Source organism: Salvelinus alpinus, chromosome 2 (assembly GCF_045679555.1).
Source record: "Salvelinus alpinus chromosome 2, SLU_Salpinus.1, whole genome shotgun sequence".
NCBI lineage: Eukaryota > Metazoa > Chordata > Actinopteri > Salmoniformes > Salmonidae > Salvelinus > Salvelinus alpinus.
Genome location: NC_092087.1, coordinates 114264386 through 114289600, shown reverse-complemented (window position 1 = coordinate 114289600; position 25215 = coordinate 114264386). Strand labels below are relative to the sequence as shown.

At 39.0% G+C, this 25215-nt stretch overlaps 2 protein-coding genes and 1 pseudogene across 2 annotated transcripts in view; 1 reads left to right on the top strand and 2 right to left on the bottom strand.

Moving 5' to 3' along the window:
• The window catches only part of LOC139549976 (parathymosin-like), a 253145-nt gene that overhangs the window by 54437 nt on the left and 173493 nt on the right, over positions 1–25215 (top strand). The window lies entirely within an intron of this gene.
• Positions 1–25215, bottom strand: part of LOC139552456 (zinc finger protein 585A pseudogene) — a 100809-nt pseudogene that overhangs the window by 34280 nt on the left and 41314 nt on the right.
• On the bottom strand, positions 465–13685 carry LOC139548775 (zinc finger protein 180-like). Its single transcript, XM_071358607.1, has 2 exons — positions 13159–13685; positions 465–4031 (listed from the first exon to the last, which is right to left on the bottom strand). The coding sequence occupies exons 1-2, from the start codon at positions 13448–13450 to the stop codon at positions 2989–2991; spliced, it is 1335 nt and encodes a 444-aa protein (XP_071214708.1). The 5' UTR covers positions 13451–13685; the 3' UTR covers positions 465–2988.

Sequence of the window (25215 nt, the reverse complement as noted above, 5' to 3'; positions counted from 1 at the left end):
GTTGATTGTTATTATGAAGGTCATTTGTATAGAATGTACTTTTCCCCACTCATTCACCCCATCTCTTTACATTGCTTATTTATATGTGGTGACCTGACTGCGTCCAGACTGTCAAAGGCCCATCCTGGTAGACCTGAACCTAATTCAGCTTGGAGTGATCAGATGACAGAAGTCACATTTAGGTGCCAGGTGTAACTGAGTCCATAGATGCTCCATATCCATTACTTTGAGTGTTTTATATAATATGACTAAATGTGTTTCTTTCTGTGTTACAGGGGCAGTCAAGAAATGGAACGGCAAGGCCACACAGAACATGACATAAGCAGAGCTGTGGGAGACCACCTCAAGCCCCTGGTAGAGCCGGGGGTGGTGTTAACCACTCCTTCAGCAGGATTGAAAAGTGGGATTGATACTGTTTTTCATACTAAGATGGAGGCTCTGTTGATTGATCAGTCATTGGGTTCATTTGTTGAAATCAAATCAAGCTTTATTTATACAGCACATTTCAGACATGGATGCAACACAATGGCTTCACAGGAGAAAACAATGAAAATAAACAGAAATATTTAGTACACAAAAATAACAGGATAAAAAAAACAGAAGATTAACAACTGAAAGACCAATGAGCATTCTAAGGAAATGCCATTGATTAAAACACTAATTGGATGCAATATCCAACCCAAAATATAAGCTTGTTTTTTAGGAGGGGTTCTCAAAGACACTATGGGGGTGTCACTGAAAGTTGACTAGTAACAACAACTGGGACCTAAAAGACACCAACCATGAGACCCAGTAAATCTGCCCAAGAAGAGGCAAACAAAAGAAAAACCCACACCAAACTTAAAAACGGGAAGCAAACCAAAAAGGTGGAGCAACTAAAGGTGTTGACTCTCCACATCTATCAAGACAACTGGAGCACTGGGCCAGACACTCTTAAATAGAACCTGGACCAGCTCAGGTGAAACACCTTCCCACTAACTAGATGGACAAGCCAGCACAGGTGTAACACATACTGACTAACGAGGTGACACCAATCAGTGCACCCAAGACACATTTCAGTTGAATGCATTCAGTTGTACAATCAATCAAATGTATTTATAAAGCCCTTCTTACATCAGCTGATGTCACAGAGTGCTGTACAGAAACCCAGACTAAAACCCCAAACAGCAAGCAATGCAGGTGTAGAAGCACAGTGGCTAGGAAAAACTCCCTAGAAAGACCAGAACCAAGGAAGAAACCTAGAGAGGAACCAGGCTATGAGGGGTGGCCAGTCCTCTTCTGGCTGTGCCGGGTGTAGATTATAACAGAACATGGCCAAGATGTTCAAATGTTCAGCAAGGTCAAATAATAATAATCACAGTGGTTGTCGAGGGTGTAACAGGTCAGCACCTCAGGAGTAAATGTCAGTTAGCTTTTCATAGCCAATCATTCGGAGTATCTCTACAACTTCCATTTCACATAATCATCTACAATGCTTCACCTTCTACAAAATAAACATGGTGTCTACTGGCTGTCAACAATTAAAAACAAGAAAAAACACATTTCTAAATAATAATATACAATCGTATTCTTTTTTTCTCCTTTTTCTTTCTATAGAATCCTAGAACTCACTATCTTCTAGAACTCTCGTCTTCCTAAAACTCAATAGCTTCTAGAACTCTCGTCTTCCTAAAACTCACTAGCTTCTAGAACTCTCGTCTTCCTAAAACTCACTAGCTTCTAGAACTCTCGTCCCCTTGGAACGAGCCCAAACAAAACTCAAATCAAATAGTATTAGTCACATGCGCCGGATACAACACTGGAATGCTTACTTACGAGCCCCCAACAGTGCAGTTTTAAAAAAATACAGGAAAGAATAAGAGATAAAACTAATATCCAACACAGAAAAAAGTGTCAAAATAAATTGTGACCATGGTAACTCACTGGCTAAATGCAAAACACAAATATTTTGACTGCCCACCCTTGATAATCAGCAACCAAGTTGTTCTTATGACAGACATGTCTGATTTCAAGAGGAATCTCCTGCGATATCTGTAGTAACTTTCCACCTCACTGTGGAGCTTCTCTCTCTTTTCAGGGTTCACTCAATAGGCATGTTGTTGCATATAAAGTCCCCAATGTCATGCTCTAGTACATTTGGGTTGGCACATCTGAGAATGAACCCTGATATTATAAAAGCAGGGTAACAATGTCAATATAAATGTACCCAAAAATGTCAAGTTGGTTGCATGAATAACTATGATTAGTAAATGTTACATAATTGTAAATATGAAATATCAAAACCAAATGTTCACCCCTTTGTTAATATGTATTGGCAATAATTAACTTAATGGTGAGGCATGGAATAATAAAACATGTATCTTTTGTCAGGCTGGATGTTTGAAATATGAGGTGATTTGAGTCATACTTCTTCAGTAGTGGAATAAAGACAATTAGCATTTGAATGTTGTAAAGAAATACTGGAGTGATGTCAGATTGTTAATAAAAATTGATTATAGGTGTATCGGCTGCAAGTACGTTGAAATTAAGCTGTTTTCAAGTCATTGAAAAAAATCGACCCGAAAATACATCTTTTCAACTTTCACTTTCAACTACAACCGAACATATACTGGACGTCAGGAATAGTCTTATTTTCAACGTCTTTTGAATGACATTTTGCTAAGTGGGAATAGTGCAATGTCAAAACACAGTTTTAACGTGTCCAAATCAATAACCAATATGCAGAAACAGTTTGAAGTGTTGCATTTTGATTCAAGTGGGTCACCAACATGGTAAGTGTAACACAGCTCTTTTTTGTTAGTCACTTTTTGATAAATCTCATAAATAATACTCTTTCAATTCAGAGCCTGGATTTTTCCTCTTTTTCCCTAAAATCAATTGAACAAACGCTTAGGGTTCTACATTGTGACATCATTAAAATACTACTTTTACAATGTTAAAACATTCTACATTGTGACATTATTTCATTGATATCATGAAACAACTTCTTCATGTATGTATTTTCTGATGTTTGATCAGAGATCTTTTATCAGAGTATCTCTTGTCACATTGATCACAGCCATAAGGTTTCTCTCCTGTGTGTGTTCTCTGGTGCACTGTCAGATGGCCAGAAGTAGAAAAACTCTTCCCACATTGATCACAGCTATAAGGTTTCTCTCCTGTGTGTGTTCTCTGGTGTAAAGTCAGAGAGCCAGATGTAGTAAAACTCTTCCCACATTGACCACAGCTATAAGGTTTCTCTCCTGTGTGAGTTCTCCGGTGTGATTTCAGGGTTTGTAGCTGAATAAAACTCTTCCCACATTGATCACAGCCATAAGGTTTCTCTCCTGTGTGTGTTCTCTGGTGCACTGTCAGATGGCCAGAAGTAGAAAAACTCTTCCCACATTGATCACAGCCATAAGGTTTCTCTCCTGTGTGAGTTCTCTGGTGTATAGTCAGATAACTAGATGAAGTAAAACTTTCCCCACATTGATCACAGCCATAAGGTTTCTCTCCTGTGTGAGTTCTCTGGTGTATAGTCAGATAACTAGATGAAGTAAAACTCTTCCCACATTGATCACAGCTATAAGGTTTCTCTCCTGTGTGTGTTCTCTGGTGTATAGTTAGATAGCCAGATGTAGTAAAACTCTTCCTACAGTGATCACAGCTATATGGTTTCTCTCCTGTGTGTGTTCTCTTGTGTGCAGTCAGATGGCTAGATATAGCAAAACTCTTCCCACATTGATCACAGCTATAAGGTTTCTCTCCTGTGTGTCCCCGCTGGTGTACTATCAGGTTGCTTAGATGAGTAAAACTCTTCCCACATTGATCACAGCTATAAGGCTTCTCTCCTGTGTGTACTCGCTGGTGTATTATAAGTTCTGATGAAGATTTGCAACATTTCCCACAGTCAGAGCAGCAATGAGATTTCTTCCCTGTGGATCTCTGCTGGTGTTTCTTGAGTTCTGATGTGGAGAGACTCTTCTCTGCCTCGTCAGCATCATGATGTTGTTGAGACTCCCCAGAGGATCCACGATAGTCCCATCTCTCTCCTGTGTGAATGACAATGTCAGACAGAAGGTTAAAGGCCCACAACAGCAGAAATCCACTGTTAATTTGAGGTAAAAGGTGATACCCATGAAGTTGTACAAGAATTGACGCCTGTTAAATTATTTGACAATTGTCTTGTTTTCTCGTTTTCACAGTAGTAACATCGATGATTGTAGGCTCGAAATAAGTTATTAATGTTGTTGAAACTCTACGCAGTGTGCCAGATGACTTTTGGTCTCCAATATAGGCCCCTTTCTGTGTTTGTAAAATTGCGGCAGGAGGGCGATGCAACACAATTTGGTTGCAGAAACTCCTCCCTGCTAATGAGGAAACCGCTAGTTATGGATGTAGTATATCTGGTAATGAGGAAACCGCTAGTTATGGATGTAGTATAACTGGTCATGAGGAAACCACTAGTTATGGATGTAGTATATCTGCTAATGAGGAAACCACTAGTTATGGATGTAGTATATCTGGTAATGAGGAAACCACTAGTTATGGATGTAGTATATCTGGTAATGAGGAAACCACTAGTTATGGATGTAGTATATCTGGTAATGAGGAAACCACTAGTTATGGATGTAGTATATCTGGTAATGAGGAAACCACTAGTTATGGATGTAGTATATCTGGTAATGAGGAAACCACTAGTTATGGATGTAGTATATCTGGTAATGAGGAAACCACTAGTTATCGATGTAGTATATCTGGTAATGAGGAAACCACTAGTTATGGATGTAGTATATCTGGTAATGAGGAAACCACTAGTTATGGATGTAGTATATCTGGTAATGAGGAAACCACTAGTTATGGATGTAGTATATCTGGTAATGAGGAAACCACTAGTTATGGATGTAGTATATCTGGTAATGAGGAAACCGCTAGTTATGGATGTAGTATATCTGGTAATGAGGAAACCACTAGTTAAGGATGTAGTATATCTGGTAATGAGGAAACCACTAGTTATGGATGTAGTATATCTGCCAGGAGCAAAAATGGTGAGCAAAGATTTTAGTTTTTCACAATGTATTCTGAATGTGAAAAGGGGAAAACTCAGGGGAGTAACCTCCATGTCCAGGTTGCTTATGAGTGCATTTCACACTACTTTGGATTATAATTGTATCGCTCGTTTGAATGTCCTGCTGAATATAACGTTTGTGTCATCACAAATCAACCGCTTTGTACTTAAAAAACACTTCAACCAGTAAAATGCTCTTTGGCTTTTCCATCAACCTGACAATGTTTGTACACTGTTTGCCAAATTGGCCTATAACTTCACCTAACAACAAATATACCTGTAATGAACAAAGAAGCTTTGGTTGTTATTGCAGCCTAGCATAGTGTACTCTAGGACCCAAAACAATATCAGACCTACTGTAGGACCCATAACTTCACCTAACAATAACAGACCTACTGTAGAACCCATAACTTCCCCTAACAACAACATAGACCTACTGTAGGACCTATAACTTCACCTAACAACAACATAGACCTACTGTAGGACCCATAACTTCACCTAACAACAACATAGACCTACTGTAGGACCCATAACTTCACCTAACAATAACAGACCTACTGTAGGACCCATAACTTCACCTAACTACAAATAAAGGAAAATAGCTCTGTGTGTTGTACAATAGCCTATCCATCAAGGAACAGTTCTATACACATTATGAGCTAAGTATCTCTGTGTCCAAACAGACTAACGAGACCCTACTGTAAATCAAGCAGACAATAACATTATAAACATCAATTTGTTAGGGATGTTGGATCCAACGTGGAGCACGGCATAACTGTCTTTACCAGAGTAATGAATGAAGAAGCACTTTGGTTGTTGTTGCATGTCGTGATGTTTGTCATGTGACTGTCATTCAGAAAATGATTTCCTGGATCAGCTGATGATAGATGAACATGTGACTAACTAAACAGCTACAGTATTAAGAATTATGTGTAATTATTGAAGAACCACATTAATGACAGTATCCACTTGGGTGTTGTCAATAAAGTTAAGGTAACTCTCGGTTAGAACCATTGGATTTAGCAAACTCTTAAATTATTTAGAATTTCTGTGCCTATGAAAGCTGCTTTCCCAACGTAATATAAGGAAACTAAATGTTACGTGGGTAGAGTGCATTTCAGAGATCTGAATACAAAAAACTGTCCTAACAGGACAATAACCTAAACCACAAGGCCAAATCTACACTGGAGGAGCTAACCAAGATGACATTGAATGTTCCTGAGTGGCCTAGTTACAGTTTGGACTTAAATCATCTTGAAAGTCTATGGAAAGACTTGAAAATGGCTTTCTAGCAATGATCAACAACCAACTTGACAGAACAGGAAGGATTTAAAAAAGAATAATGAATATTCACATGAAGATCTGTCTCCTATTGGATGACATCACGACTTCCCATCAAGCCCTTGAAGGTCTTACTATGACATCACTCACTCCTTCTAGTTTGCAGCAAAAACTATTTTGCTCAAAACATTTATTTGTTTCCCTTTAGTGTGTTTATACTTTACTGTATTTATATATCACTTTCAACAGGAAACGTTTTTTTTTTTTTTTTAATCACTGGAGGACGTCATGAACAATTCCTCCATTTTCTTTTCCACCTTTATTTAACCAGCTGAGAACAAGCTATAATTTACAAATGCAACCTGGCCAAGATAAAGCAAAGCAGTGCGACAAAAACAACAGAGTTGGGATAAACAAAAGGACAATAACACAATAGAAACATCTATATACAGTGTGTGCAAATGGAGTACAGAGGCAATAAAGGCAATAAGGCAATAAATAGGCCGTAGTAGCAAAGTAATTACAATTTAGCAAATTAACACTGGAGTGATAGATGTGCAGATGATGATGTGCAAGTAGAATATATGTGACTGTAACATATATAACATATATAATATATAAATACTGGTGTGAGCAAAAAAAGTAAATAAAAACATGGGGATGAGGTAAGCATTGGATGGGCTACTTACAGATGGGCTGTGTACAGCTGCAGCGATCGGTAAGCTGCTCAGATAGTTGATTCTTAAAGCTAGTGAGGGAGATATAAGTCTCCAACTTCAGCGATTTTTGCGATTCGTTCCAGTCATTGGCAGCAGAGAACTGGAAGGAAAGGCGGCCAAAGTAGCTGTTGGCTTTGGGGATGACCAGTGAAATATACTTCCTGGAGCATACTTCTCTGCTGCCAATGACTGGAACGAATTGTAAAAATCTCTGAAACTGGAAACACTTATCTCCCCCACTAGCTTTAAGCACCAGCTGTCAGAGGAGCTCACAGATTACAGCACCTGTACATAGCCCATCTTTAATTTAGCCCAAACAACTACCTCTTCCCCTACTGTATTTATTTATTTTGCTCCTTTGCACCCCTTTATTTCTATTTCTACTTTGCACATTCTTCCACTGCAAATCTACCATTCCAGTGTTTTACTTGCTATATTGTATTTACTTTGCCACCATGGCCTTTTTTTGCATTTACCTCATTTGCTCACATTGTATATAGACTTATTTTTCTACTGTATAATTGACTGCATGTTTGTTACACTCCATGTGTAACTCTGTGTTGTCTGTGTCGCACTGCTTTGCTTTATCTTGGCCAGGTCGCAATTGTAAATGAGAACTTGTTCTCAACTTGCCTACCTGGTTAAATAAAGGTGAAATAAATAAATTAAATAGATCAGCAACGGTGGCTTGCAAACAGTGGATAGTAAGTAGCCTACCTTTGGAATAACTATGTATAGTTATAACTGTAGTATCCAGTATAACTGTAGTATCCTGTATAACTATGTATAGTTATAACTGTAGTATCCTGTATAACTGTAGTATCCTATATAACTATGTATAGTTATAACTGTAGTATCCTGTATAGCTGTAGTATCCTGTATAGCTGTAGTATCCTGTATAACTGTAGTATCCTGTATAACTGTAGTATCCTGTATAATTATGTATAGTTATAACTGTAGTATCCTGTATAACTGTAGTATCCAGTATAACTGTAGTATCCTGTATAATTATGTATAGTTATAACTTTAGTATCCTGTATAACTATGTATAGTTATAACTGTAGTATCCTGTATAACTGTAGTATCCTGTATAACTATGTATAGTTATAACTGTAGTATCCTGTATAACTGTAGTATCCTGTATAACTGTGTATAGTTATAACTGTAGTATCCTGTATAGCTATGTATAGTTATAACTGTAGTATCCTGTATAACTGTAGTATCCTGTATACCTGTAGTATCCTGTATAACTATGTATAGTTATAACTGTAGTATCCTGTATAACTGTGTATAGTTATAACTGTAGTATCCTGTATAACTGTGTATAGTTATAACTGTAGTATCCTGTATAACTGTAGTATCCTGTATAAATGTAGTATCCTGTATAACTGTAGTATCCAGTATAACTGTAGTATCCAGTATAACTATGTATAGTTATAACTGTAGTATCCTGTATAACTGTAGTATCCTGTATAGCTGTAGTATCCTGTATAACGGTAGTATCCTGTATAACTGTAGTATCCTGTATAACTATGTATAGTTATAACTGTAGTATCCTGTATAACTATGTATAGTTATAACTGTAGTATCCTGTATAACTGTAGTATCCTGTATAATTATGTATAGTTATAACTGTAGTATCCTGTATAACTGTAGTATCCTGTATAACTATGTATAGTTATAACTGTAGTATCCTGTATAACTGTGTATAGTTATAACTGTAGTATCCTGTATAACTGTAGTATCCTGTATAACTGTAGTATCCTGTATACCTGTAGTATCCTGTATAACTATGTATAGTTATTACTGTAGTATCCTGTATAACTGTGTATAGTTATAACTGTAGTATCCTGTATAACTGTAGTATCCTGTATAATTATGTATAGTTATAACTGTAGTATCCTGTATAACTGTAGTATCCTGTATAACTATGTATAGTTATAACTGTAGTATCCTGTATAACTGTGTATAGTTATAACTGTAGTATCCTGTATAACTGTAGTATCCTGTATAACTGTAGTATCCTGTATACCTGTAGTATCCTGTATAACTATGTATAGTTATTACTGTAGTATCCTGTATAACTGTGTATAGTTATAACTGTAGTATCCTGTATAACTATGTATAGTTATAACTGTAGTATCCTGTATAACTGTAGTATCCTGTATACCTGTAGTATCCTGTATAACTATGTATAGTTATTACTGTAGTATCCTGTATAACTGTGTATAGTTATAACTGTAGTATCCTGTATAACTGTGTATAGTTATAACTGTGTATAGTTATAACTGTGTATAGTTATAACTGTAGTATCCTGTATAACTGTAGTATCCTGTATAACTGTAGTATCCTGTATAGCTATGTATAGTTATAACTGTAGTATCCTGTATAACTGTGTATAGTTATAACTGTAGTATCCTGTATAACTGTAGTATCCTGTATAAATGTAGTATCCTGTATAACTATGTATAGTTATAACTGTAGTATCCTGTATAACTGTAGTATCCTGTATAACTGTAGTATCCTGTATAAATGTAGTATCCAGTATAACTGTAGTATCCTGTATAACTGTAGTATCCTGTATAACTATGTATAGTTATAACTGTAGTATCCAGTATAGTCTGGGAGAAGGTGAAACCACTCAGACTTATTTGATGTGATCTAATGTTTTGATCATCTAGTTTTCCTTACAAGCATTCAGTCACCAAAGGGGGTTCGGTCATTCCTTTGTTAATATACTGTCTCATTGACAAAAACATTTTATTATTTACTTACAGTTTGGAGGGTTGGGGGTCTGACATCCAGGATACACATTTTATTATTTATTTACAGTTTGGAGGGTTGAGGGTCTGACATCCAGGATACACATTTTATTATTTATTTACAGTTTGGAGGGATGGGGGTCTGACATCCAGGCGACACATTTTATTATTTATTTACAGTTTGGAGGGTTGGGGGACTGACATCCAGGAGACATTTTATTATTTATTTACAGTTTGGAGGGTTGGGGGTCTGACATCCAGGATACACATTTTAGTTCTAATGGTGCCGTTCTGTTATTCTTTTCAGCTTCTTTTTCCAAGCATCTTACATTACTCTGAGACTAGTTATCCTGGGATCTTACATTACTCTGAGACGAGTTATCCTGGGATCTTACATTACTCTGAGACGAGTTATCCTGGGATCTTACATTACTCTGAGACTAGTTATCCTGGGTTCTTACATTACTCTGAGACTAGTTATCCTGGGATCTTACATTACTCTGAGACTAGTTATCCTGGGATCTTACATTACTCTGAGACTAGTTATCCTGGGATCTTACATTACTCTGAGACTAGTTATCCTGGGATCTTACATTACTCTGAGACTAGTTATCCTGGGGAATAGTTTCAATACATTTGAAAAAAACCTAAACATGTTTTTGCTTTGGCATTATGGGGTATTGTGATACATTTTAGAATAAAGGGATGCACCGAGATTACATTTTTGGCCAATACCGATATCCAATATTTTCCTTGCCCCAAAAAACGATACCGATAACCGATATTTAAAATTTTAGCGGCCTTTTAAGCATTCTAGTACAGTTAAAAAGTTAAACACACACGGACGCAGCGGTCTAAGCCACTGCATCTCAGTGCAAGAGGTGTCACTACAGTCCCTGGTTCGAATCCAGGCTGTATCACATCCGGCCGTGATTGGGAGTCAAACAGTAGTTGTCTGTTATTGGTGTAGAGAGGACGACAAAGGAGAGGGATCCCACATGTGGATAGGAAGATACAAATTATCATTATTACTGGAAAATATTCATTTAAAATCCAGGAAATGTACAACTTTAGCTCTCTAGGTCAAGCCAGTAGGCTACAGTAGGTTGTAACGCTCTAGGTCATGCCAGTAGGCTACAGTAGGTTGTAACGCTCTAGGTCATGCCAGTAGGCTACAGTAGGTTGTAACTCTCTAGGTCATGCCAGTAGGTTACAGTAGGTTGTATCTCTCTAGGTCATGCCAGTAGGCTACAGTAGGTTGTAACGCTCTAGGTCATGCCAGTAGGTTACAGTAGGTTGTAACTCTCTAGGTCATGCCAGTCGGTTACAGTAGGTTGTAACTCTCTAGGTCATGCCAGTAGGTTACAGTAGGTTGTAACTCTCTAGGTCATGCCAGTAGGTTACAGTAGATTGTATCTCTCTAGGTCATGCCAGTAGGTTACAGTAGGTTGTATCTCTCTAGGTCATGCCAGTAGGTTACAGTAGGTTGTAACTCTCTAGGTCATGCCAGTAGGTTACAGTAGGTTGTAACTCTCTAGGTCATGCCAGTAGGCTACAGTAGGTTGTATCTCTCTAGGTCATGCCAGTAGGCTACAGTAGGTTGTATCTCTCTAGGTCATGCCAATAGGTTACAGTAGGTTGTAACTCTCTCTGTCATGCCAGTAGGTTACAGTAGGTTGTAAGTCTCTAGGTCATGCCAGTAGGCTACAGTAGGTTGTAACTCTCTAGGGCATGCCAGTCGGTTACAGTAGGTTGTATCTCTCTAGGTCCTGCCAGTAGATTACAGTAGGTTGTATCTCTCTAGGTCCTGCCAGTAGGTTACAGTAGATTGTATCTCTCTAGGTCATGCCAGTAGGTTACAGTAGGTTGTATCTCTCTAGGTCATGCCAGTAGGTTACAGTAGGTTGTAACTCTCTAGGTCATGCCAGTAGGTTACAGTAGGTTGTAACTCTCTAGGTCATGCCAGTAGGCTACAGTAGGTTGTATCTCTCTAGGTCATGCCAGTAGGCTACAGTAGGTTGTATCTCTCTAGGTCATGCCAGTAGGTTACAGTAGGTTGTAACTCTCTCGGTCATGCCAGTAGGTTACAGTAGGTTGTATCTCTCTAGGTCCTGCCAGTAGGTTACAGTAGGTTGTATCTCTCTAGGTCATGCCAGTAGGCTACAGTAGGTTGTATCTCTCTAGGTCATGCCAGTAGGCTACAGTAGGTTGTATCTCTCTAGGTCATGCCAGTAGGTTACAGTAGGTTGTATCTCTCTAGGTCATGCCAGTATGTTACAGTAGGTTGTATCTCTCTAGGTCAAGCCAGTAGTCTACAGTAGGTTGTATCTCTCTAGGTCATGCCAGTAGGTTACAGTAGGTTGTAACTCTCTAGGTCATGCCAGTAGGTTACAGTAGGTTGTAACTCTCTAGGTCATGCCAGTAGGTTACAGTAGGTTGTATCCAAGTAGAAACAATTATCAACGCAACGTGGAAAGTGTCTAATTTGGTCAACAACGAAATTAATGGCTTATTTGCTACATGAGGTTTACTTGATCCAACAGAAGTTTCGTAATGCTTAAGTTATGTGGACACGTGACATATCGACAACTTTGATAAAAACACTATAGGAGTTGTCTCCAGATCGCTATGCAAATTCATGCTAGTAGCTTAGCATCTCTCTCCATTGAATACAGGCGGTGCATATTCATGCTAGTAGCTTAGCATCTCTCTCCATTGAATACAGGCGGTGCATATTCATGCTAGTAGCTTAGCATCTCTCTCCATAGAATACAGGCGGTGCATATTCATGCTAATAGCTTAGCATCTCTCTCCATTGAATACAGGTGGTGCATATTCATGCTAGTAGCTTAGCATCTCTCTCCATTGAATACAGTCGGTTGACGACAACAACCCTCATAGAATATAAACAATAGATTACAATAATAAGATGTATCCACCAATCCAAAGAAAGGGTAGGCGGAGCTAGACAACCCGCAGTGCCGCTTTGTGGACAACGACTCCCCTTGTTAGGGCGGAGAGACATCTTGTCAGTACATCCATAATCTTTGGTATAGCCAACCCAACTCTCACATGGCACTATTGGGGGGCACGGTGTGTCGTAAAACATCACTACATGAAAAACACTACATGCAGTGCCCCCCAGTGTGCGGTCAGCAGATAGACCCTTCTCAAATATATATGTTAAGTCACTTTTTGGAAACGGAACAGAGAAGACAAGGGGTAGCTTGCTCTCTACGTCGTCTGATTCTAGACATATCAGTCATCATCCTGGGCCCTCCGTTGAAGAGGTATTGACGAGCCAACTCCGAATATCCAAAGTTAAAAACACATTTAAGGTGGTACTTACTGGTGTTAATCAGATCTCCTATCTCCACCTCTTTATCTTTCAATGTGACAGTAATCTCTCCTTCCTTCTTCACTCCAAAAACTACATCATCCTCCTTATCTTCCTCTTCTTTCACTGAAACGTCTTTCTCTTCTTCTTTCACTGTAACAGCCTCAAACTCTACTTCTTGTTTTACTGTGACATCCTCTTCTTCCTCCTCCTCTTTCACGACAATGTTCAGCCCCGGAGCTTCTTTCTCCGTCCAGCAGACCTCCTCTTCTTTAGCAGGAGGAGAGAAGTTTAGGGAGCTCATGGTCGGGGATGTTAGCTAGCTAGCTATCATTAGCGACTAGGCTAGTGCTAACTTAACCAGCCAGCTACTATAGCTGACTAATACAAAATAACGTAATATTAAATTAAATAGGTTAACAAGTAGATACGACAGAAGTGTGTCGAAAACACAGTAACTAATATACACCGAAAGCGTATAAATAGCTTGAATCTTTCGGCTATGTTGGCTAGCAAGCTACCGAGGTGGGTGACGAGCTGTTTATGAAGAACCGTCCACTAGATTATACGTCACGCTGGCAGCATCGCCTGAAAGACGCACATCGCCGTCTGCTGACTGGAGGGGAAACGCAGTTGAGGATCATATTTTATTTTCAGACAAAGATTATTTTAAATGGTTGAATTAAATAATACTATTATATTGACACATACAAAGACAATAAAGTCTTGATTGATTAGGGTGAATAAAACATGTTTACTACATCACATTTAAGCACATTTAAGGCAGTTACATTAAGTCAAACTAAATCTAAATAAGTAGCTAGCTACTGTAGGTCTATACTACTCCTACATGGTGTAACAATACATCATGTAGATGTATATAATGAACAGACTAGGTCTATACTGCTCCTACATGGTGTAACAATACATCATGTAGATGTATATAATGAACAGACTAGGTCTATACTGCTCCTACATGGTGTAACAATACATCATGTAGATGTATATAATGAACAGACTAGGTCCATACTGCTCCTACATGGTGTAACAATACATCATGTAGATGTATATAATGAACAGACTAGGTCTATACTGCTCCTACATGGTGTAACAATACATTCTGTAGATGTATATAATGAACAGACTAGTTCTATACTGCTCCTATATGGTGTAACAATACATCATGTAGATGTATATAATGAACAGACTAGGTCTATACTGCTCCTACATGGTGTAACAATACATCCTGTAGATGTATATAATGAACAGACTAGGTCTATACTGCTCCTATATGGTGTAACAATACATCATGTAGATGTATATAATGAACAGACTAGGTCTATACTGCTCCTACATGGTGTAACAATACATCATGTAGATGTATATAATGAACAGACTAGGTCCATACTGCTCCTACATGGTGTAACAATACATCATGTAGATGTATATAATGAACAGACTAGGTCTATACTGCTCCTACATGGTGTAACAATACATCATATAGATGTATATAATTAACAGACTAGGTCTATACTGCTCCTACATGGTGTAACAATACATCATGTAGATGTACACTACCGTTCAAAAGCTTGGGGTCACTTAGAAATGTCCTTGTTTTTTAAAGAAAACAAATTTTTTGTCCATTAAAATAACATAACATTTATCAGAAATACAGTGTAGACATTGTTAATGTAGTAAAAAACATTTAAAAATACAAAAAACATAAAAAATGCACCTTTATTTAACCAGGTGACCATGATGTCATAATGATAGTTTAACCAGGTGGCCATGATGTCATAATGATAGTTTAACCAGGTAGGCTAGTTGAGAACAAGTTCTCATTTACAACTGCGACCTGCCAAGATAAAGCAAAGCAGTGTGACACAAACAACAACTTGTTCTTTAACAAAACTTTTGTAAACAGTGTTGTTGCATAACAATCAGGCAGGAGAACAACAATAATCATCACCCTCCTGACCAATCTTCCCTCCCCTTAACATTGGGTTTGATTCAGACCCTGCCAGTGTACCAGGTGGACATTGGGTTTGATTCAGACCCTGTCAGTGTGCCAGGTGGACATTGGGTTTGATTCAGACCCTGTCAGTGTGCCAGGTGGACATTGGGTTTGATTCAGACCCTGTCGGTGTGCCAGGTGGACATTGGGTTTGATTCAGACCCTGTCGGTGTACCAGGTGGACATTGGGTTTGATTCAGACCCTGTCAGTGTACCAGGTGGACATTGGGTTTGATTCAGACCCTGTCAGTGTGCCAGGTGGACATTGGGTTTGATTCAGACCCTGTCAGTGTGCCAGGTGGACATTGGGTTTGATTCAGACCCTGTCAGTGTGCCAGGTGGTCATTGGGTTTGATTCAGACCCTGCCAGTGTACCAGGTGGACATTGGGTTTGATTCAGACCCTGTCAGTGTACCAGGTGGACATTGGGTTTGATTCAGACCCTGCCAGTGTACCAGGTGGACATTGGGTTTGATTCAGACCCTGCCAGTGTACCAGAGATGTAACTTATAACCACAGAACCACCCCAGACCTTTCATGCCTGACTAAAAACACCTAAGTATTAGATTTACTGCCCTGGTCTAGTATGTCACAGCCTCAGACACCATTCACAATGCTGGCTGAGGTACCAGTAAAACATGACATATTATTTCCTAACCATTCACAATGCTGGCTGAGGTACGAGTAAAACATGACATATTATTTCCTAACCATTCACAATGCTGGCTGAGGTACGAGTAAAACATGACATATTATTTCCTAACCATTCACAATGCTGGCTGAGGTACGAGTAAAACATGACATATTATTTCCTAACCATTCACAATGCTGGCTGAGGTACCAGTAAAACATGACATATTATTTCCTAACCATTCACAATGCTGGCTGAGGTACCAGTAAAACATGACATATTATTTCCTAACCATTCACAATGCTGGCTGAGGTACGAGTAAAACATGACATATTATTTCCTAACCATTCACAATGCTGGCTGAGGTACGAGTAAAACATGACATATTATTTCCTAACCATTCACAATGCTGGCTGAGGTACGAGTAAAACATGACATATTATTTCCTAACCATTCACAATGCTGGCTGAGGTACCAGTAAAACATGACATATTATTTCCTAACCATTCACAATGCTGGCTGAGGTACGAGTAAAACATGACATATTATTTCCTAACCATTCACAATGCTGGCTGAGGTACGAGTAAAACATGACATATTATTTCCTAACCATTCACAATGCTGGCTGAGGTACCAGTAAAACATGACATATTATTTCCTAACCATTCACAATGCTGGCTGAGGTACGAGTAAAACATGACATATTATTTCCTAACCATTCACAATGCTGGCTGAGGTACGAGTAAAACATGACATATTATTTCCTAACCATTCACAATGCTGGCTGAGGTACCAGTAAAACATGACATATTATTTCCTAACCATTCACAATGCTGGCTGAGGTACGAGTAAAACATGACATATTATTTCCTAACCATTCACAATGCTGGCTGAGGTACGAGTAAAACATGACATATTATTTCCTAACCATTCACAATGCTGGCTGAGGTACCAGTAAAACATGACATATTATTTCCTAACCATTCACAATGCTGGCTGAGGTACCAGTAAAACATGACATATTATTTCCTAACCATTCACAATGCTGGCTGAGGTACGAGTAAAACATGACATATTATTTCCTAACCATTCACAATGCTGGCTGAGGTACCAGTAAAACATGACATATTATTTCCTAACCATTCACAATGCTGGCTGAGGTACGAGTAAAACATGACATATTATTTCCTAACCATTCACAATGCTGGCTGAGGTACGAGTAAAACATGACATATTATTTCCTAACCATTCACAATGCTGGCTGAGGTACCAGTAAAACATGACATATTATTTCCTAACCATTCACAATGCTGGCTGAGGTACCAGTAAAACATGACATATTATTTCCTAACCATTCACAATGCTGGCTGAGGTACGAGTAAAACATGACATATTATTTCCTAACCATTCACAATGCTGGCTGAGGTACCAGTAAAACATGACATATTATTTCCTAACCATTCACAATGCTGGCTGAGGTACCAGTAAAACATGACATATTATTTCCTAACCATTCACAATGCTGGCTGAGGTACCAGTAAAACATGACATATTATTTCCTAACCATTCACAATGCTGGCTGAGGTACGAGTAAAACATGACATATTATTTCCTAACCATTCACAATGCTGGCTGAGGTACGAGTTAAACATGACATATTATTTCCTAACCATTCACAATGCTGGCTGAGGTACCAGTAAAACATGACATATTATTTCCTAACCATTCACAATGCTGGCTGAGGTACCAGTAAAACATGACATATTATTTCCTAACCATTCACAATGCTGGCTGAGGTACCAGTAAAACATGACATATTATTTCCTAACCATTCACAATGCTGGCTGAGGTACCAGTAAAACATGACATATTATTTCCTAACCATTCACAATGCTGGCTGAGGTACGAGTAAAACATGACATATTATTTCCTAACCATTCACAATGCTGGCTGAGGTACCAGTAAAACATGACATATTATTTCCTAACCATTCACAATGCTGGCTGAGGTACGAGTAAAACATGACATATTATTTCCTAACCATTCACAATGCTGGCTGAGGTACCAGTAAAACATGACATATTATTTCCTAACCATTCACAATGCTGGCTGAGGTACCAGTAAAACATGACATATTATTTCCTAATTGTAAAAAATGGCTTTAGTTCAGTGGGCTTTTCCCTTGTTTAGGAAAGCAGGAAGTGTCGTGAGTAACAGAACTGCCTGATATGTGGGGGAAGGGAAGCTGCTCACTGATTGGCTGTAGTGACAAGGGTCCCTCCAAAAATCTATCACTAATACATGTCAAATTCTCCCCCAATTCTCCCACTGATAGTCCAAGCCTCCACAGACCCTGTCTTGTATTGACAAACAGAACAAATCATTTGACATTCAAATATGTCATTTAAACAGCTCAATTCAATCCAGCTGGGCCTTTCTAACACAGACAGTTGTTCCTGCTGTAGATGTTATGCCTTTGTACAGATCTAGGATCAGTTCGTTTTATATGTTCTCTAACACAGACAGTTGTTCCTGCTGTAGATGTTATGCCTTTGTACAGATCTAGGATCAGTTCGTTTTATATGTTCTCTAACACAGACAGTTGTTCCTGCTGTAGATGTTATGCCTTTGTACAGATCTAGGATCAGTTCGTTTTATATGTTCTCTAACACAGACAGTTGTTCCTGCTGTAGATGTTATGCCTTTGTACAGATCTAGGATCAGTTCGTTTTATATGTTCTCTAACACAGACAGTTGTTCCTGCTGTAGATGTTATGCCTTTGTACAGATCTAGGATCAGTTCGTTTTATATGTTCTCTAACACAGACAGTTATTCCTGCTGTAGATGTTATGCCTTTGTACAGATTTAGGATCAGTTCTTCTCCACAATGCATGTACAGTACCGGTCAAGTGTTTGGACACACCTACAAATTCAATGTTTTTTCTTTATTTGAACTATTGTCTACATTGTTGATAACACAACTATGAAATAACTCATATGGAATCATGTAGTAACCAAAAAAAGTGTTAAACAAATCAAAATATATTCTATAGTTTATATTCTCCAAGTTTATTATTTTAAAAGGCTAATTGATCAAAATGGCCAGAAACAAATAATTTTCTTCAGAAAATCGTTAGTCTATTCTATTTCTGAGAAATGAAGGCTATTCCATGCGAGAAATTGCCAAGAAACTGAAGATCTCGTACAACGCTGTGTACTACTCCCTTCACAGAACAGCGCAAACTGGCTCTAACCAGAATATAAGGAGGCCCCAGTGCATAACTGAGCAAACGGACAAGTACATTAGTGTCTAATTTGAGAAACAGACGCCTCGCAAGTTTTCAACTGGCAGTTTTATCAAATAGTACCCGCAAAACACCAGTCTCAACGTCAACAGTGAAGAGGCGACTCCGGGATGTTGGCCTTCTAGGCAGAGTCCCTCTGTCCAGTATCTGTGTTCCCATCTAGGCAGAGTTGCAAAGAAAAAGCCATATCTCAGACCGTTTAAAATAAAAGATTAAGATGGGCAAAATAACACAGACATTGGGCAGAGGAAGATTGGAAAAAAGTGTTATGGACAGACTAATCTAAGTTTGAGGTATTCGGATCACAAACAAGAACATTCGTGAGATCCATAAAAAATGAAAAGATGCTGGAGGAGTGCTTGATGCCTTCTGTCTGGCAATGTGGTGGTCTGGGGGTGCTTTGGTGGTAGTGAAGATTTATACAGGGTAAAAGGGATCTTGAAGAAGGAAGGCTATCACTCCATTTTGTAACGCCATGCCATACCATGTGGACGGTGTTTAATTGGAGCAAATTTTCTCCTACAACATGTTAAAGGTTGCGTCAATCAAATCTGGTATCAGGATATAATGTGATTCAGAGTCACTGATTATACTATAATTATCTTTATTTAACACAAGTGATAAATGGTAAATGCAATTTTCGTATATACGGGTTCACTGTATCACCACGCAGGGTAAAGCAGAGAACTGACTGAAATAGTACAGACATCTTCTTTTATACTGTTCCAGAGTTAGTTCCAACTTTAGAGTTGGCCTGTCACAGTAGAGGCTTAGCGTGGTTTTAAACTTGCTAGCCTATCGGTGGTGTCCAGTCACAGCACTCAGGATTGAAATGTCCGGAATGGTTCTTGTGAAGATTGAGCTGATTTGTTGGTTTCTACTCATTCCTCCATTCCTGTTTTCTTGTTATGCAGCATTTTCCCTACACATTCCTCAGTTCCTGTTTTCTTGTTATTCAGCATTTTTCCATCTTGTCTCAACCTTGTGGTTTACACAGTCGACACCCTAGATTAACAACATATATTTATGTTAAAAGAGAACAAAACCATCCTTTACAAACAGGACAATGACCCAAAGCACAGCTCCAAACTATGGAAGAACTATTTAGGGAAGAAGCAGTCAGCTGGTATTCTGTCTATAATGGAGTGGTCAGCAGTCACCGGATCTCAACCCTATTGAGCTGTTGTGAGAGCAGCTTGACCGTATGGTACGTAAGAAGTGCCCATCAAGCCAATCCAACTTGTGGGAGGTGCTTCAGGAAGCATGGGGTGAAATCAGATTACCTCAACAAATTGACAACTAGAATGCCAAAGGTCTGTAATTGCTGCAAATGGAGGATTCTTTGACGAAAGCAAAGTTTGAAGGACACAATTATTATTCCAATTCTAAATCATTGTTTATAACCTTGTCAACGTCTTGACTATATTTCATATTCATTATGCAACTCATTTCATGTATGTTTTCATGGAATACAAGGACATTTTTTAATTGAACCCAAACTTTTGAACGGTAATGTAGGTTCAACAGGTTTGAGCAACACAGAATGTAGAACAGTCACATTATTATAGATGACGTCCCACACGCCCTAGCGCGTCATCTACTAAACCACTGGCCGTGTCCGAGAGCATGAAATCCATGCTGAATTGTGGGTAAATAGTCACTGGCTGACTGATTTATAAATAATAATGAGTAGTTATTTATGATGTAAGGTGATTTGTAGATCAGTCAGTCGCCTGCAATGTCGAACAAGCCCAATACCAAACCAATCAGGTGGTTGTTCGATGAAACGATGCTTCAGACGTCATTGATGACATGCTGCTGATAAAGTGATACAGGCATCAGCACACTGCTTTGAAGTTTACTGCTTTCAAGGCCTCGTACCTCCGGTATCAAACATAACATCCATATCGAAAAGTTGACAAAACAAAATGGAGCAAGCAGGTGTGATTTTCTCTTTTGTTTTGAGCCCATGGCAAGAAGTCACCAGAGCCTACCGTGCTAACGGGTTCCCACTTGATAACACAACCACACAGTACATGGAAAGCATGAGGTGTGGCTAACGTTAGCAAGCTTGAGCTAGCCACCGAGCTACAAACTCTGTGCTACCGAGTAGATCCGCCATATGACTTTGAGAAATAGTTCATTGTGGTTAGTTTAGAGGATTTCCGTACATAAGTAAAAAAAAATATGTAATAACGCAAAAACATAACTGTTTGTACTTATAGGGAACCAGATCGTGAACACAACTAAGTTACTACGTTTTTAACCACACTGTGTTGTTACAATGGTGAGTATAAACTCATGCTTCCTACACTTTTTGTCAACTGCGTTCAACAGTCAACAGATGGCGGTCTGCGACTTAAAGGCAATGCTGATGGTGTGACGTCTAATCTAGTGGACGGAACGCTTCTTTCAACAGCAGCAACAGTTAGTCCGCCACCTCGGTAGCTTGCTAGACAAAATAGACGAGCCAACAAAGCTCTTTAGACGCTTTCGTGTATATTAGCCACTGTGTTTAAAACCCTCTTCTATCGTCTAGTTAGTTATCCGATTTAATTTCATATTTACGGTGTTGTTATTAGTCAGCTAGCGGGCTGGTTAAGTTAGCATTAGCCTAGCTAGCTAACATCTCCGACCATGAGGTCACTAAGCTACTCTCCTGCTAAAGGAGAGGAGGATATCACAGTAAAACAAGAAGTAGAGGGTGAGGCCGTTACTGTGAAAGAAGAAGAGAAGGACGTTGCAGTTAAAGAAGAAAAAGATGCCTTCAGAGTGAAAGAGGAGGAGGATGTTACAGTAAAAGGAGAGGAGGAAGAGATAGAGGGTCTGTGGCTGAAAGAGGAGGGAGAGAAGGATGTTACAATACAAAAACAAGTAGAGGGTGAGGCTGTTACTGTTATGCTGGTGAATGAGGACCCAAAAGCGACGTAATAGAAACAGAGTCTTTATTCCAGTCTTAAACAAACAATGATTCTCCTGGATATTATCAAAGGTAAATCCAAAACAGGAAACTGAAATCCTCTCGTCAGTAGAGAGGAGCGATTGGAGACGCGACCACAGACTGCAGGTCGCTTCAGGAAGGCACAGGCCGTAGCTGACATAGACACCTGCTCACACGCAGCATCTGAAGAAGGCAAAAACACGACAGGGCGGAACAAGGACACAGAACAGCAAACATCAAACAAGAATCCGACAAGGACAGAAGCGGAAAACAGAGGGAGAAATAGGGACTCTAATCAGAGGGCAAAATAGGGGACAGGTGTGAAAGAGTAAATGAGGTCGTTAGGAGAATGAGAAACAGCTGGGAGCAGGAACGGAACGATAGAGAGAGAGAGCGGGAGAGGGAGAGAGGGAGGAGGAGAGAGAGGGATAGAAAGAGGGAAAGAACCTAATAAGACCAGCAGAGGGAAGCACAGGGACAAGACATGATGATCAAAGACAAAACATGACAGTTACAGTGAAAGAAAAGAGAAAGACGTTTCAGTTAAAGAAGAGGAACAAGTAAAAGGAGAGGAGGATGCAGTTTATGGAGTGAAAGAGGAGGAAGGAGAGATGACTGTTACATCGAAAAAGAAGGAAGAGGAGGAAACTGGATATCTGGGCCCGGTTTCCCAAACGCATCTTAATGCATCCAATGGTTCTACGGATGAACTTAGCCATAAGATGGTTTTGAGAAACTGTTCCCCGATTAACACTAGTAAGTACTGTCTTAAATACAGAGGCACAAACTCTGCGGTTGTTGAACTGATGTGTGGTGTTAAAGCGGAAATCTGCAATTGCTACATCCATATTGTGACTTTTAAATGTTTTATATATAGCCATTGATTGTTGAAGAATATAACACATGCTTCATGAGCTTAGTTCAACTGTTGTACCCCATCAGAACCCCAAATAAGCTTTTTTTACTCCAATGTTTAGAAACAAAACTGTGTTGTTGTATGTGTCGAACTGCTTTTCTTTATCTTGGCCAGGTCGCAATTGTAAATGAGAACGTGTTCTCAATTTGCCTACCTGGTTAAATAAAAAAACACTGTATAGCCTCAACATGGTTAAAACTATAATGTTGATATCATGGATGGTCAGTCCTTGCATCCATAGGTCTGTCTATGAATTTGAGAGTAGTTAAATGTATCTTGATTGATGTGTTTTTTTTAAAAGGACAACCTAGTATTTAAACAGCAACAAAATGTCTGCCCAGATACTTGGTTTGGTGAACAGCTGAGGGATGGGGGCTGGAGAAATGTAACCACTCTCAAATTCATAGAGAAAGCTATTGTAGCAACCGTAACTCAACACCTAGGGACCTCGTCAAGAAGTTCAGACATCTTGGTGTAACAGTTATAAGGTGATGGTTTGACAGTCGCTGGACCCAGGTTTGAGTCCAGCTCAGGGCTACCCCCTGAATTCACTACACTATGAATACAAGGACTGGCCATCCATGAGGTCAAAATTATAGTTTAACCAGGTTTCTAGGATATATAGTATATTCTAGAATTCATCCATGATGTCATAATGATAGTTTAACCAGGTTTCTAGGATATATAGTATATTCTAGAATTCATCCATGATGTCATAATGACAGTTTAACCTGGTTTCTAGGCTATATAGTATATTCTAGAATTGCCAGTGAAGATTTCCTGTGGGGGTAAAATTGTTATTTGCCCTACGTCCTATGGGACTCCCAATCATGGTCGGTTGTGATACAGCCTGGATTTGATCCAGGGTGTGTGTAGTGGCGCCTCAAGCCCTGAGATGCAGTGTCCTCTGCGCCACCTGGGAGCTCCAAAATCATGTTCTAGTGCTGTCCCCAACTAAAAAACATCTTGGTCAACCAAGAGGCATCTGTTCTTTCTACCAAACACCCCATGGTTTTATAAAATCAAATATACGTACTGAACTTGTCTGATGCTTTAACCTGTCTGGCACCAGTGGGACGGTAGTGTCTCACTTCGACAACAGCAAGTGAAATTGCAGGGCGCCAAATTCAAAACAACAGAAATCCCATAACTAAAATTCCTCAAACATACAAGTATTATACACCATTTTAAAGATAAACTTCTTGTAAATCCAACCACAGTGTCCGATTTCAAAAACGCTTTACGGCGAAAGCACACCATCTGATTATGTTAGGTCAGCGCCTAGCCACAGAGAATCATTTTCCAATCAAGGAGAGGTGTCACAAAAGTCAGAAATAGCATAAAAATTATTCACTTACCTTTGATGATCTTCATCAAAGCACTCACAGGACATCATGTTACAAAATAAATGTTCGATAAAGTTAATCTTTATGTCCATAAACCTTAAAATTGCCGCGTTATGTACAGAAATCCTTGTCTCAAACAAACATCCGGTGAAATTTCAGAGAGCCACATCAAATTACAGAAATACTCATCATAAACATCGATGAAAAATACAAGTTTTATACATAGGATTAAAGATAAACGTTTTGTTAATCCAGCCGCTGTGTCAGATTTCAAAAAGGCTTTACGACGAAAGCACACCATGCGATTATGTTAGGTCAGCGCCTAGCCACAGAAAACCATACAGCCATTTTCCAACCAAGGAGAGTTGTCACAAAAGTCAGAAATAGAGTTAAAATGAATTACTTACCTTTGATGATCTTCATCTGGTGGCACTCCCAGGTCCTCATGTTAGACAATAAATGTTTGTTTTGTTCTATAATAAATAATCAATAATATTTCAACCGGACTAAAGCTTCTTCAATTGAAAAGGTAAACAAGAAATGCGCGCTCACAATCACGCTCAGTACTCATGGCTGGAAATTTCAACTGGCGTCTCATTGAAAGTGCTGTATCTCCCTAATCTTTCAGAGTAAAAGCCTGAAACATTGCCTGAAGACTGGCCACATGTCGAAGAAGCCTTAGAGATCTTGAACTGGGTCCTAAGTCTTTGTATGGTGGATAGGCTTTCAATGGAAAAACAGCCTTTCAAAATAATAGTACTTCCTGGTTGGATTTTTCTCAGGTTTTCGCCTGCCATATCAGTTCTGTTATACTCACAGACATTATTTTAACAGTTTTGGAAACCTTAGAATGTTTTCTATCAAAATCTACTAATGATATGCATATCCTAGCTTCTTGGCCTAAGTAGCAGGCAG

What these genes read in the sequence shown, in the direction of transcription:
- LOC139548775 (XM_071358607.1), bottom strand. Translation starts at nt 13,450, where the DNA reads ATGAGCTCCCTAAACTTCTCTCCTCCTGCTAAAGAAGAGGAGGTCTGC. An exon ending in AGGAGATCTGATTAACACCA is followed by an intron (nt 4,032 to 13,158) that starts GTAAGTACCACC and finishes TCATTCACACAG; the next exon opens with GAGAGAGATGGGACTATCGT.